Source organism: Oreochromis aureus, linkage group 11 (genome assembly GCF_013358895.1).
Source record: "Oreochromis aureus strain Israel breed Guangdong linkage group 11, ZZ_aureus, whole genome shotgun sequence".
NCBI classification, from domain to species: Eukaryota; Metazoa; Chordata; class Actinopteri; order Cichliformes; family Cichlidae; genus Oreochromis; species Oreochromis aureus.
Genome location: NC_052952.1, coordinates 34,852,407 through 34,868,562, shown reverse-complemented (window position 1 = coordinate 34,868,562; position 16,156 = coordinate 34,852,407). Strand labels below are relative to the sequence as shown.

Genomic DNA, 16,156 nt, shown 5'->3' with positions numbered 1-16,156 from the left:
CAGCAGACTGAAGAAAAGCAGCACACTTCGTTTTTTGACATCCCTGGAAAAGAACCCTGCAATGCTGGGTGGTTTTTGCTGACTTTTAAGCTTTCTGGGAGTTGGTGTCTAAACAATGCCAAACAGCTTTTATTTTTAATTTTCAAAATATTGCAAAATAAATATTTACATTAATAAAAGACTAAATGTCTTTACTTCTAAATAACTGACTATAGGCCAATATATTAAATTACCACGTAGTTGATTTCACGTTGACCAATACCTTTTAAATCTGAGTACACATGGTTCTATGCGTGTCAGTTAAGGTGAGAATGAAGTGAACCGCAAATACATTTTCTGAAAAAATATCAACTAAACTGGCGTCAACTTCCTGTTTTCTTTTTTCTCCCTAAAAGTGTGGGCGGCTTCTATTGAGATCATTTAATGAATTTGCGGGGCAGTGCGCCCATCTCTCTGCTGATTTATTCAGTTACACGTTTGATCTAAGTGTTAAAAGTTAATGGATAGCCTATATCAGTCTTCACAATTCAGTGTACAAATAACAATGAGAGATAGAAAGCGGAGATAGATGGCGGAAATATTTAAAAACATTAATTCAGTATTTACAGGGCCAAGCCCAAATGACTCTGGTTGCTAAAATGACAATCCTGGCTCCTCCCCTGCCTGAACACTCCATAGTCACATGTCATGGGTGTATTTAACCACATTTCGGACTAGAATTGCGAAATATCTGCTTCTTCAGCTCGACAAACTGTCAAAAAAAGACAACGGTCTGAAAAAGAAGTATCTAGCGTCAAATGATCATCAGTTACCAGCACTACCAGTTTCACCTGCGGTGCTTCACCCTGCTCATCAGTAGTACTGTAATACTGGAAGTCTTTTTCACTGACAGCAACGAGTCGCCCGAACATCATTTCATTGCAATGGATCTTCTTGTGTTGCTGCTGCTGTGCACTGCTCCACTGATCCCGGGCCACCGTTTAGAACTGGTTATAGACAGCTGTGAAGACATGCAACTCCACCACTCTGGGCTGAGCCCACAGCATGCACCATCACCCTTCACTGTCACTGCAGAGCAAAGGCGCTACACACTTGGAGAGGATGTCAAAGGTAAGTAGACAGGAGTAACAGAGGTCCGGTGTTTTGCCAAAAAATGATTTTAAACTGCTGTAAATGGCTTGTTGGCCTTTAATATCTGAAACAAGTCAAATGTACGCATCATGAATGATTTCATGACCTCTTGAGTCACAAACAACATTTCTGTCTCAAGGTACTGTAGAAGCTGCAGTTTTTGGAAAAGTGACTTTTCTTCTTTTATTTCTTTTATATATTTTATTTATCCAGTGAAAAAGTATTATCGGCATTAAAAATGTCTTCTTTAAGATGTTTCTGGCTAAGAGGGTAGCAGAAATTGCAGCAAATTTAACTGAATTGTTTTATAAAGATATTTTAAGTGGCCAAAAATATCTGGATTGGTTATAAGGTGCAATAACCCAGAGCCATAAAGACAGTTGAAAAACAGGTCAACAAAAAATTAAATAAGGCACTGTGCTCTGTGACTCTTGAGGTTCTAAGTTGAGCAACAGGTTACCAGCTCAGACGGCTGTACTCTGAGTGAATACAGCGTTGTTCAGTCCCTTGGGATAATTGTAGTGTCGGTGTAATGCAGACCACTCCAAACTTTACCAAAAAATTCATCAGCAGTTCTAGGGAGCCTTTCACAAAATCACCGAACGATGACGGACTTTCAGAGGCTGGTAATGTGTCATGGATTAACAAGGGCTGCTACCTCAGATCTGGCATCAAACTCGTCCTGAATCAGTGAGCGATGGTGATCACAACCTCCAGTAATTCACAGCAAGATGATTTTGTGACCGATTATATCTTCTTTTCATTATCATCACTTTAATCAAAAAGGTGGTTTACACTAGTTGCGAAAGTGACATCTAATGTTGTGAAACACACACACACAAAGACAGTCCTGAGCAATTCTAAATAAGGGTATTGATTATACCAGACTTTTATTAATTATTATTAATACATGTTTTGGGGGAAGTACAAACAAGCCAGCATCATAAAAACAACAAGCTGTGGCTGTGAACAGTGCTCTTCATATCACTTTATAAAATAAAATGTAATGATGAAAAAAAAACTGATATATTTATTATGATAGCCTCTTTCAGACTCAGCTTCCTCTGTGTTTGAGATAATGAAAGATCGGATATTCTTTAATATGCGCGTGCCCGTTTGTAATAAATAGAGAAAGGTAGCATCAAAGTGCCTAAAACCAGCAGATGTGCCACATGTCGAAACTCCATGGTCACGTTACCTGGTATTTTTAACCACACTCCGAAGCAGAGTTTTAAAACATCTGCGCTTTCTATGCTTTCTAAGCACTGTGCATCGACCATCCCTAGACACCAGTTGCTGACCCTCCCAGTCACCCGCAGCGCTCCACCCTGCACAACAATAATAATGTTGCAGCTGACTGCAGGTTAACTAATTAGTTGCCTTGAAAAAAATAATCATCTCCTACCGTCAAACTAGAAAATAAACGCGGAGAATTTCATTTGAAAAAATGCATTTCTGTGCTTGTTTTTAACACGACACATCAGCTGAAAATAATGTTCCCAGGCTACAAAGCTAACGAAGGAGGAGTGGATGTTAGTCTGCTTGTGCCACACACTGTGACGCACTGGGGCAGAATAACCTGTTCCACACCTGTACCACGAGCATTCATAAAAGCGCGTCCCTGTCGTTTTCTAACCTCTTTTCTAGAGGTCAATAAAAACTGGGTGTGACAACTGTTGAATGGTTAGAACTTCTCTCCTTCGTGTTGAAATTGCAACATGCAGAGGATCTAGTCAGTTTCGAACATGAGTATTTGAGTATTTTTTGTGGCACGCAATTTAATGCAAATTGCATGAAATGTAACTGAAACAAGGCCTGTCATGTGGTTGTGATTTTTGCTACAAGGGCACTTTATTTGGGGGAGGGGAGATGTTATCAGAACGAGTGCGTAATCGCACTTTGCGTGGATTGCTCAGAGTTGTTCACGCAGTGACTCCTCGGCGTAGTAGGGGTCACAAAACTCCTACTACGCCGAGTGTTTAGGGGTGAGCCCCGGCTCAGAATTTTATGAAACAGAGTAGAAATAAACTGAAATGAGCTTCATTTTTTTCGGCATACAGCGAGCGACTTCTCTCTACTCAGTCTGTAATAAATAATGCCTGAATGTGCTATTAAACCTATGAAGCGATGTGCGCATACACGCAGGTGGCACATTAACGTATGTCATCTGGGGTGGCAGAAAGACACTTGCGTAAAACCTGAGCTTACATTACAATTGCAATCTGTTCTCCTGAAAACAGCTTCACTAGAAGTAAGAGGGTCTAAAGTTTATCGTGTAATGTCTTTGTGTTTCCTTAATGAGCATTAATAAATATCAAATATTTCTTGAATTATTCTTCCTTTTTTTTCTTTTTTTTTTTTGCTGACAAACTATTTTACATAATGATATGATCCTAAAACGGGACGCCTACATTCTCGGCTACTTGCTGACCTCATATCAGATTTATAGTGTGAAGTTTCTATTTAATATTTATTGTCAAACCTTTAAACAGCACGGAGTCCGCAGCTGACAGAATAAACACTAACACTTAGCAGGTTAGAGTTTCAGTTTAAAGCCAGCTGGAAGCTCCCTGTTATCAATGATTCTTTTGGTTACAGCATGTTTTATGTGTATTATAGATTGGGGGACTATGTTTTTATACGTAAGGTACAGCCTGTTAAGCCGTACCTTACTAACAGCAATGAATGAAGCGCAGACTGTGTGCTGTTCTCACAGGAATGTGCCTGTTTTAATTTGGCGGTTTAAAAAAATGTAAAAAATGTTGTCGTACTTCATTCTGATCTCCTGCCAAGTCTTGTTTACACTGCTAGAACTGCTACTATTAAAACACGGGACACATATCAAGAATGCCTGTTTAGTTGCAGTTCAATTTCAATTTCAATTTCTGCTTTATTTATCATATGCAAGTTAGCACAGGGTCAACATTCCAACATCAGCAGTATATATATATGTGTGTGTGTGTGTGTGTGTGTGTGTGTGTGTGTGTGTGTGTGTGTGTGTGTGTGTGTGTGTGTGTGTGAGGCTTTCTAAATGGCAGGAAGCCTCATGCCTGTGATGTTCACCACTCTCTGTAGTGATTTCGGGCTGCTGGCGGAGCAATTCCCATACCAGACTGTAATGCAGCTCGTCAGCAGGCTCTTGATTGCACACCTGTAGAAATTTGAGGTGATGTCGGCGTTCATGCCAAACCTCCTCAGCCTCCTCAGGAAGTAGAGTTGCTGGTGAGCTTTCCTGATTGCAGTGTCTGTGTGGAGGATCCAACAGAGATCCTCGGTGATGTTGACTCCAAGGAATTTGAAGTTGCTGACCCCTTCAACCTTGACACCGTTGATGTGGACGGGCTGGTGTTCCCTGACTAGTCGTTTTCAGTAGTACACTATCATTTCGCCTTGTTTTGCTGACACTGAGAGACAGGTTATTATCCAGACACCATTTGTACAGCGCCCTCATCTCCTCTCTATAGGCCGTCTCAATGTTGTCTGCAATGAGGCCTATGATATTCAGTCAAATTAGTCTCACTTTGATCTGCAACAAACTGGCATGATTTCCATGTGTCTGTTATTGATCTGCGGTGCGAGACTAAACTTTAAAGTTTAAATGGATCTTGCTTAAAGCTTAAGAGCTATAAAGTACCTTAGAGGTAAAGGGGAGCACTGAGAGCGCAGTCAGTCTCAAAAAAATTAACTAGAGTTAAAACGTTTCTTTTCTCATTGTTCTAAACGACCAGATTAACGATTTGCTGCAGCATTCATCGCATGTTCTTTTTACATTTTACTGTTTTGGTTTTTTTAATATTCAATGTTGAGTTTTCATCACTATTTGAAAATGTCTCTGGACTAAGGGGCCCTAACAGGAATCATTTCTGTGGAATAAAAGTCATATGATTCGTGAAATGCCATTTTAAGTTAGAAGGTGCCACCATCACCCATTTCATGAAAACCCTGGTTTAACTTAACGAGTTTATAGCCAGCTTCACTGGACCATTTATCCCAAGCCCTATATCTTAAAGCTTGTTCAAAATTCCCAGGGTATCTAGCCGTTAAATGGATTCACTCACCCCTTATCCTTATTCACTTATTGTTTTTAAATTGTTCCCATTTATAGTAATAATACAGCAGGGGTGATTTTTACTATAAAATATTTATAGTGCAGCCTGGGGCAGATGTGTGAAGTTTGCGTGTTCTCCTCATGTTTGCATGGCTTCTCTCAGGGTACTCTGATTTCCTCCCACACTAGACATGCAGTTAGTGGGGTTAGGTTTCCAAATATCCTGCAGGTGTAAATGGTTGCCTGTTTCTCTGTGTTAGTCCTGTGACAGACTGGAGACCTGTCCTGGGTTTACCCTGCCTCTCACCCTCTGGTAGCTGAGGATAGGCTTCAGACCCCCTGCAACCCTATGAAGGACACGCGTAAGAGGATGGATGAGTTCGGAATGTTCTTTAGCTGATCAGCAGCAAAACTCAGTGGGTTCTTTCTTTGGTCGAATTTCATCTCTTAACTAAGTGTCACTAAAATTCTTGTCTGAATTTTTTTCATAATCTTACTGTCAGAAAGATAAACAGTTACATTCATTCACAATCTAATATGTAAATTCACTGTCAGTAGGGATTTCTTGAATATGACCGCAGAGCTAACATTTTGTTTTTCTGTGATTCCAAGTTGAGCTACAGGGTCCGGCGTCCACACCATTCACTGGTTTCCTGTTGGAGGCTATAGAAGTGGGAAGCGAGACTCCTGTGGGTTCCTTTGCCATACCAGCAGGGGCTGCTAAACTCCTCACCTGCAGCCAAAGACCTGTGAGTTTCCTTTCATATTCTGGACGTTAATGTGAACACCATGAAGGATAATGTATAATCATATATATCACACCTTGATTCTGCTGTTAGTTTTATACCAACATTGCCATTCAAAGTGACAATTCATTTTTGATGGATAGAACAGTCTATTGTTCTCCAATGCTTGTGTTATTCAAATTTAAGAGAGAAAAATAAACATGGATTCCCGACTTATCACTAATAAATATGAAATTAATATTTATCTGAACTGTTTATCCATCATTGTATGAAGAAGTTCTATAACTATTGTAAAATGGATAGAAAACTGCTAAAACACTCAGAGCTTCACCAGTGTAAAATAGTGAAATAGCCCTAAATAAAAACACACAAAGAAATGAGATAAAATGAAAGCATTTAATACATATTTAATAAGTCCCTGTAAAAAAAGTAATTTTCCTGTCAGTGTTTTGCTTTTACTGAATACAGTTTTTTAAATTGTTTTTTGATTAGCTTTTTTTAAATAATGAAAGTTCTAACTATGAAAACAATGTATGCACGTGTAAGATAGCAGACCTTAGACTTTCTAAAACAATGTTATTAGTTTTTGTGACATGCTGCAAGGTGTATTTTTAAAATTAGATTGCAACAAAGTATATTGTGTTTCCCATTATATCATTTGATTTGTTTTCATTTGAAGACTGTAAATTTTCTGTACTTATACCCTGGGTGTAGCTTGTTAGCAGAGCTGCATAACACTGAATACAAAATTCAGGCACAATACTGAATAAGCTTTGTTGTTCAGTGTAAGTACACATGTGAAATGACAAAAACAGATGACATGCAGTATATTCAAACAACATAATGATGCCACAGTCTCTCTCATGTGTGTGTGTCCAGAACTCAGCTGTGTCCCACACATCAGGCTTTAATAGCAGCTACATTCAGGTGGCATGGAGATCAGAACCATCAGGAGACATCAAAGCTGTTCAGTTCCGGTAAAGTTTCTTAATTCTAGCAAAGCACTTTGATAACGCTCAAGTGTTTATACCCCAGTTCATGTTTCTTTTGGTGTCGCTGCAGTGCATCCTTTGTGCTGAATTCCACAACATTTTGGGTTAATGTGACGAGCCCTGTCCTGACCTTCACTAATGCCAGGGTTGCCAGATCTGCAGGTTCCCTCACTGGGAATGGCAGTACAGACCCTGCACCACTTGTTGTAAGTAACAATGTCTGTTTTTAACACAGTATGAAAGCTGAAGGCTCTGCCTCCCATTCTGCTTTTAAGTACTCTCGAGACCACAAGTGAGCCCGCAGGTCTAGCGCAAACTGCTCTAATGGGGTGATATGGTACGAGGAGCAGGATTTTAAATTTGATTCTGGATATAACAGGGAGCCAGTGTAGAGAAGCCAATAGGATAAATATGCTCTCTCTTTCTAACCCCTGTCAGGACTCTTGCTGCTGCATTTTGGATCAACTGAAGGCTTTTCAGGGAGTTTTGTCATTATGTCATCTTGATATAAAAATGACAGAAGTCCTGCCTAGAACTAATAAATGCATGAAAAGTTTGAAAAAGTCACTCTGAGAAAAGAAGTTTTTAGAGATATGGCACAAATAGAAGAAAGCAGTCCTACGCAATTGTTTAAGACCTTCATCTACTTCAATCTACGACTGTCTACATTTCGCAGTTATTCATTTGCTTATTCACTGGTGTCTGCTGCACATTCTACATTGGATAAATATGTTCATATCTTTTTGTTTTGCAGCCCAGTTTTTATTTTATTTTATTTATGTAGTCACATTTTTTTTGTATATCTTAATTAGTTAAGTAATTCTCATATGCTGTTATGTTTTATTTTTTATAATCATTTATTTTATTTATCTATTTTATATGTGGGCTGATTTGTTTGGTATCTGTAGTGGGCAGCAAACGAAGAATTTCATTGTACAGAAAATATGTTTCTTTACTGTGCAAATGACAGTAAAATACTAAAACGTTTGAAAGCGTGAAACCATGGATACAGTCTCTGTATAGTTTGTTAGCAGAGCTGCATGACAGTGATGTGCAGTACTGAGACTTTGTGCAGTACTGAGACTTTGTAATGAGCTTTGGCTTAATGTAGATGCAAATGTAAAGTGAGAAAATGAGATGGTATATTCCAGTACAACATAATGACGCCATAGTTTCTGTCTCTCTCTTCTCATTCTGTTTGTGTGTATGCCCAGAAATCAGCCAGATCCATCTCTAGTGCTGACTGTGGTGTCACCAAGGTGTGCTTCACTCAGCCTTCAAACTGTGACCCAGCAGTCAGTTCTAGCTGTTATTTAATGTCAGCCATGATGTTACCTGGTGGTACAGCCGTCCGCTATGAGATGACTGGTCCTAGTCAAGGATACATCGCGTTTGGATTCTCTGCTGATCAAATGATGGTAGTGTAAAGACAAAATTCTTGATTCTTTGAAATGTTAAATGTTTTAAGCGATAACAACAATAAGGCGTTTGGTGTACTTGTATTGAGCAGCACCTGTTGGTGAACAGCTGCTGTTTGAGCTTCTGTTTGTTTTTGAAAGTTTACAATTTTTAAAAAATGTCTGGTTGTCTTGTTTACACAAACACTCTTTTTTTAATATCAACAAATTTGGATGTTTTATCTCAAAAGAATAAACCAGTAAATAATAGTTAAAACTTTCATATGTGTAAAAGCATGCTAATTCTTGACTATATTTGTCTTTCCTCAGGGAAACGATGACATTTATGTTTGTGTCACAGACAGTAGTGGACAAGCTGTTGTGCAACACATGTATTCAACGGGACACACAACTCCACAAGCTGTTGCTTTGGTACTAACGTTTTTCTGATATCAGTGATTTATATAAGGCTAGGATGTTTAGATATAATGTTTTGTTGCTGCTCTTGGAAAAACTGAACTGAATTCTACTTGATCAAATAAATTATATCTGAAATTTGTGGCATTTTTTGTGTGTGTCCTACAGGGGAACGTTTATAATGTAACAATGTCGGTGCAGAACGGTGTCATCAGCTGTTCCTTCACTACTACGAACATCATTTCTATTCAGGGGACTTCAGGTTTCAACCAATCCTACTACCTGTTGTTTGTCTATGGGCCCAGCAGCAATGGTAATGTAATTTGATGTGCCACATGGTTTCTTGCACCAAAACAGTCATCCTTTTAAACCAGTTGATAAAAAGCATTTTTTTTTAAACGAGCATGGTACTATTTGTCTAACTCAACCAATCAGATCAGTAAGATGAAGTGAGCATGAACTCAAACCCTAGTTTGAAAATCATTGAAAACTAGCTATTTAGTCATTGTGTTAATAGTCAGTATTTAGTCAGGACTTCATAAGATATTCACAGGAAATAGCAGTTAGTCTCAAGACATAACTGCAGGATGACTGATCTACAGAGCCACACATTAACCATCCCCACAGCTGCACTTTAAAAAAACAACAAAAAAGAATGCCGTCTCTGTATCCGATTGATGAAACCAGTGTGGTAACCTGGCAAATGAACAAATGGAGGAGTGATGAATATTAGTACCTACTTCATAATGAGTGTCCAAAATCTTCATTTGAGGGCCACACACACGCACACACATATACAAATGTGTGCATATAAGCTTTGCAACATCTTTCCTACAGGACAAATCCGCATCCATACAAATGACTTCATCAGCAACAGCAAGATTGCCATGTCTACTCCTTTGGCTGTCAGTCAAGACACGATTCCTGATATCGTCAAAGCTCATGGTAAGAACCTGCACAGAGAGATCTCAATGTGAAAATGTTTATGTTCAGTGTGAGCAAAGTCTTTTGTCACTTAATTTGACCAACCTGTTCACAGCTAATACACTGTGTTAAAACAGTCAGGATCCACAGAGGATAAATGCTGCTGGGAACATCGGGACATTTCTAAGGCATTTCATTTATGCTTCAAATAAGATTAAACTGTTTAACTTATAATACTAAGTAGACTTACAGTTCCTTACATTGAACTGTGCCTGTTGCATTTCACAGAGACATGTCACAAGAAAAAGGAACCCAAACAGTTGACTGGGTTGGACACATTGGATGGGTGATCTCTTGGCAATAACTTGCCATTTCCACCAGACAAGGACTTACCATCTTGCAAAATACTTATTTGTAACATAATGTAAAAATGTTTAAAAAACCATAATCAAAATTGTTTTTTAATATAATTTGGAAGACCTGAAAAATATTTCTGTGCTGTTGTCCTGGTAATGGTTTACCTTTAATTATGGCAATGGACCCAGTTTCTTTATTACTTTGGCCCAATGTTGCTGTTGAGCTACTCACTGTTATATTACCTTTGTTCTGTTGACTACATCAGTTTCAATCAGGAATTTAACGGCTACTGTCAAATGTTTCTGTTGTGTATGTTGAGACCAGGGGAAGAAATTCATCTTAACTCAAAAAACAAAGAGAAGTGCAGAGAATTCCAACTTTAAACTGTGTTTCAGGGTCACTGATGCTGATTGCCTGGATGACCACAGGAACACTGGGAATGATGGTTGCCCGATATCTGAAAAAAATGGCCAAGGGAACGAGAATGTGCAACAAAGATCTCTGGTTTGTGGTGAGACATTGTGGACAAAACAATGTATTATGTCTTTTCAACATGTAACCAAAGCTTTTGCTTACCAGATTATAAAAAATTAGTCATAAAGAATGTCCTAATCTTTTTTGGGAAAAGCTGATTTTGTATATGTTTGGCTGGCTTAAAATCATATTGTATTCTTTGTGTTCCTCCAGGTCCATGTTGGAGTAATGTGTCTGACAGTAGCTGCCACAATCATTGCTTTCATCCTCATTTTCTCGTATGCTCAGGACTGGTCTGGGGTTAGTACACTGACTCTGATCAAAGCAGATTTGTTATAGTTTTGTATTTTTTAATACAGGTGTTACAAAGGTGGAACGGACTCAGGTGCAGACCAGCTGGATTTAGAATGAAAGTCACAAGTTTATTTACAATTACACCAGGTGAAAGTATTTACAGTGCACAGAGCAAGGATTTCCAGGGATGGAGGGGAAACGGGTCCAAACGAAACAGATCAGCAAATGGGGACGGGTCCACAAATCTACATACAAGGAAACGCAGTTAGAACAGACTAGAACTTCAATAATACCAACTCATACAATATAATTTGTATGAGTTGGTGTTGATGATTTGAAGTTGGTCCTATATGAACTTATGGTTACTGTATACAAATTGTTTACTGTTTGATAAATGAATGCATATGCCCTTCATATTATGTTGTGCATTTCATCTAATACTGGTTTATAAGTGCTACATGTAAGTAAAATAAGTAAGTAAAACGTTATTTGTATAGCACCTCAATTTTCCAAGGTTGAGACAGGTGGGTAAGAAAAGTACAAATATGTGAGGTCTTAATTAAATTAAAGAAAATTGTCCATCCAGTCTTTGATAAGACCCAAGCACCTACGCAAGACATGTAGCTTTAAAGAGATCTATAACTTAATGTTGCAGTATTAAGAAATGTCCTTAAAAGGCTCAAAATGTGCCGATGTGTTACATTAGATGTAACAGAAAGAATAAACAAACCCAAATGGAGTCATGTGGCACATAAGCAAGAGGACCTGAAATTAGAAGAAGCCACAGAAAAGGATCATTCAGAAAGATTTAAGGAGAACCCATCTAAAGATGACCCTCAAACACTCATCCAGTATCTCATCCTACTGAAACAAATGTAGTTTTCAAGAGTGTCAAAGGCAGAGGTCGGGTCCAACATCAACAAACCAGAACATTCTCCTCCATCACTGGAAACTCTAAGAAGAGCTATTTTATTGGAGTGAGCTCTGCCAAAGCCACGCTGGAAGCTAAAATCATTTTTTATTTAAGTAGAACGTCTTGATGCATGCTCAATCATCCAGGAAAGTAAATCTCCAAAAGTTGATTCTGTTCATCTGGACGTAGCGTTTTGTGGGAGAAACGTTTCATCACTCATCCAAGTGACTTCTTCAGTCTCAGCTGACTGCAGGTTTCAGCACGTTTCTCCCACAAAACGCTACGTCCAGATGAACAGAATCAACTTTTGGAGATATTTAAGTAGAAGTACAGATACTTTTGTTGAGAAATACTAAAGTACTGATTTAAGTTCTTTACTCAAGTAAAGGTGAAAATGTACAGGCTCTGAAATTTACTCAAAGTAAAAAGTACAAAAGTAGCTATCTGAAGGTCTACCAACTATTTTGGTGCAACATTAATGGAAACTGGCCATAAAAATACGTATAATAAAAATTTTAGATGCAAATCCTTTTTTTCTTTGCCTTCACACTTAAATGTAAAAATGATTACAGTCAGGGGTTAAAGTGAGAAAGCTGGGGAACCCTTAAATTGGCAACCAGTGACAGACAACCATCTGCAGATTCTGACTGTGTGGTGAGAGGAGCAATTCTGACACCATGCACAACCAACAGAACAAAACACAAACTAGACAAAAGTCATTGACGTGCAGTATTAGCTTATAAATGCACCGAGAGACAAAAGAAACCAATGGAGCCAAGTGCCCATCATTTTTGAAGTGCCTATCTATCTACTAGCTGCTGATTATTGGTGTTGTTCTTTAAGTAGCGCTAATGTCGGAAATTTTGTGTGGCTGTGTTTTTGTTGAGCTTTTGGGATATTCGTTTACTTATCTTGATATTCCTCAAGCTCTCTTTCTAATCATATGTTTCAGCTGTCAGACTGATATTTACACCTCCATGATAATCATTGGTAATGTGTTTGGTTTCCAGGGAGCACATCCAGTGTTGGGCTGCCTGGTTATGATCCTCTCATTCATCCAGCCTATTGGGGCTTTGCTGCGCTGTGGACCACAACATCACCTGTATGTATCCATCTGTGTGTGTTTATTCAATTTACTCTGCCAATACACCTTGAAGAGTACTCTGTTCAAATATTATTTTAAACAGATTCAAAAATAGCCTGACTTTTTTTCCCCGACAACTATTCAACAAGTTTTGGAAACACTATAGTTTATAAATTATAATTTATCTTTTGAGGCCAGTCTCCGTGAATTGCAGACTTGGCTCCGTACTGTTTAAAACCTCATAACTAACCAGACCCCATGCCAAAATAGCCCAGCACCAGTATGTTCTCCCCAACTAGGGTCTTCTGAGCAGTTGGGAAATCAGGTTGGTCAGCGGACTGTGATGAGGAAGAGTCTGCCTAAACAGAAGTCCCCAATAAACATTTAACCGACCTGACCCATGTTTATGGGTCAGGTGACCTGAATCCTGATTTGAATTACATCTATTATTTTAGCCTCTACTGGAACATGAGAGCTGGCTGTTGCCTATTGTTGAACAAATGAGCTGTGCTTTTTTTTTTCTTTGTTCAAGGACTTCAGAAACTGATGGTTTTATATTTCTTCTCTTTTCTTTGACAGGCGGTATCTGTTCAACTGGACACATTTTCTGAATGCAGTGGTAATAAAAGCTTTAGCTGGTAAGCTTTTGTTTTACTTCATGCTGTTCTGCACTCTTTAATAAATGCTGACATTTTCAACACGGTCACCCCTGCTGCTAATCTTAAAATGCCTGATTCTTTGTGTCACACAGTGGCAGCCATATTTACAGGGCTGGACAGGATTGACAGCAGTGATGGATGGCTGATGAAAGTCATGGGTGGCTTCTTTGCTTGGGAAGTTCTCTTCATCATCATTTTGGAGGTCCACGATTGGATAGTTAAGCATACAGGTAAGCTTTGTTTTTCCTCATTTCAGTGACAGAATAAAGCAGTCATTCACCTGCAGTGAAGGGATTTGTTTTAGATGTTCTAGAGCACGTGGCGGCCACTTTGTTTTTTTTCCTTGTCATTCACCTGTATATTTATTATAGTTCATACACATTTAACGGTACAACTGTGTCTAGGGCTGCCATCTAGAGACCACAACAGAAAATACTTTAATTTTCAGTGTTATTTATATACAAACAACAACAAACAACCTTTATTTGTCACATACACATACACATTATACAGAGTGGAGTGAAATACTTGTGCCCGAGCTGCTGACAGGCTGGAGACATAGCTGCGCCATTTCAAGGCCTTTGGTTTTTAGCTTGGGGGTTTAGCCAGGACCCTTACTGAATGGGATTAGTTCACAACAATGGCCATCTCAAGGTACATTATTCTGTACGGTAAAGGCCTTATGTTATTAGAATGAAAAAAAAAAAATCAACCATGTACCTTTTAAGTGAATGTTTAGAAACCTCTGTGTTTTAGGTAAGTGCATCACTTTTCATTAGATAAAAAGGGAACAGGCCTCACTTGGCAATTAAACTGTTAAGTTACTGTCAAGTTTACAGTAAATTGTACTGTAAAATAAAAAAAACCAAAAGAACAGGAGATTATCAATAAAAATGGCTAATTCCTAAACAGTTACTGCATTTTTTAAAAACCTCTGAATTAAAGCTGAAAGCATTTCAATAACATACTGTTTGATTTAAGAATGGTTTGAATAATATTTAAATGAGTTAAAACAATTTGAAATTACAGTCAAGCTTAAAAATAATATAACTTGTGCTACAAGCATAAGTCAAATAATTAAAATAAACGTTGAATTAAACTGAAGTGAACTGAAAAATAAAGAAGATTCAGGTGTAAGGGGCAAGGTCAGTGGCCATGAAATATTCTTTGGGTGTGTTTTTTTGAGCTGTGTTATTTTAATTGTTCCGTTTGCTCTGGATTTCAGATAGCACCACTGTAGAAATGGAATCAGCATTGGTAAGCTGAAAGAAATATTTAAGCAAATAATCATTGATAATTGTAACATTACAAGGATTATTAATGCAATTTACATTTTTATTTTTGTCAGGTCAAAGGTGATGGTCTGCTGATCGGTCTGTTTTTTATTGGAAACATTTGCTTTTTGGTGGCACTTTTAGTCGGAATTGGGCAGAAATAAGAGCAACAAAAGAATCACCTAGAGCATTTAATTTGTTGTATTTGATCAAAAGACATTTAGTGAAAGAATATGCACTGAAAATTCTGACCCATTAAGGCATCAGCTGGCAAATCCTGGAAAGTTTGTTTTCTCCTTCAGTAATGTCATTTTTTTGTGGATGTTTTTGTTTGATATTTTTCTTATACTTTCAGTTTCATAACTAAAATTGAGTTCAGCTGCCTTAGTAGAATGTAAATCAGCATTTAAGCAAACCTCATTATGTCAAAATTGATTGTTCATTATATAGTGTAATACTGTTTATTTCCATGAGCATTGCAATATAATTAATTCATGATATTTTGTAATCCTAGTTTCTATTACTTTTTATACACAGCCTTACTTTTCCTTTGTCATTGTGTTGGTTTACTGGCCGTATGTATTCCTGTGGTTTTTACTTTGTTTTTGGACTTTGCAATAGTAACTAATAAAAGGTCAACACAGAAAATTTGAGATGCATTCTAATTTCATAAATTACATTCAAATGTACTGAAATGTATACGATACTATAATTCCTTGGAAAAAACAGACAACTTGTGAATTGCACAATGTCAAATATAAGCCATGAGCTTAGAGCCCTAAAGACACTGACTGTACCTCAAGTGCAAAAAAAGATTGGACAATAAAGCTGATATGAAAAAAGACTAGCAGACTACAAGCATAAGATGAAAACAGGTGGAGGACAAGGAGCACTTTATCTGTCGGCCCAAGATGACAAACTGGGAAAAAAATGAAATAAAAATGTTTCACCATATAAAGGATAGTGTGAATAATTTAATTTATAAGTGATAATTACAAGTGAAAAGCACATGTCGTTGAGTATAGCAATGTTCAATTCCCCTTACTGGCCAGACTATCACCACCCCGATGCAACATAGCCTACGGATTTGAGTGAGAGACAGAAAATGAAGCCATACCGTCTCGGACGTTCCCCGGATTAACAAGGTCCGCGTCAGATGTTGAGGAACCAGGACACACTGATGAGAAGTTGGCTCCTTGAACAAGAGGGCATCAGTGGGCAAGAGATTTTGACCAGAATATGTCCTTCAATGCACATATTGAACAAATATGTAAGACTTTGCACTGCAGGCTTACTTGTTATTCCTACAGTATTTAAAAGTAGGATGGGAGGCAGAGCCTTCAGTTTCTAGTCCTCTCTTCTATGGAACCAGCTTCCAGTTTGGATTTGGGAGACAGACACTATCTATACTATTATGATTAGGCTTAAAACTTTCCTTTTTGCTAA

General features: G+C 38.1%; 1 protein-coding gene across 1 annotated transcript; it reads left to right on the top strand.

Moving 5' to 3' along the window:
- The first annotated feature begins 727 nt into the window (after positions 1–727).
- Positions 728–15,358, top strand: LOC116314050 (putative ferric-chelate reductase 1). Its single transcript, XM_031731933.2, has 15 exons — positions 728–1,110; positions 5,792–5,928; positions 6,805–6,902; positions 6,988–7,123; positions 8,132–8,335; positions 8,645–8,746; positions 8,900–9,044; positions 9,569–9,676; positions 10,408–10,523; positions 10,700–10,786; positions 12,704–12,795; positions 13,357–13,415; positions 13,529–13,666; positions 14,662–14,693; positions 14,785–15,358. The coding sequence occupies exons 1-15, from the start codon at positions 798–800 to the stop codon at positions 14,872–14,874; spliced, it is 1,857 nt and encodes a 618-aa protein (XP_031587793.1). The 5' UTR covers positions 728–797; the 3' UTR covers positions 14,875–15,358.
- The last annotated feature ends 798 nt before the right edge of the window (positions 15,359–16,156 follow it).

Coding starts and splice junctions, on each gene's coding strand:
- LOC116314050 (XM_031731933.2), top strand. CDS start 798: ATGATCATCAGTTACCAGCACTACCAGTTTCACCTGCGGTGCTTCACC. Junction 8,336..8,644: donor TCTCTGCTGATCAAATGATG/GTAGTGTAAAGA, acceptor GTCTTTCCTCAG/GGAAACGATGACATTTATGT. Junction 13,416..13,528: donor GGTAATAAAAGCTTTAGCTG/GTAAGCTTTTGT, acceptor TGTGTCACACAG/TGGCAGCCATATTTACAGGG.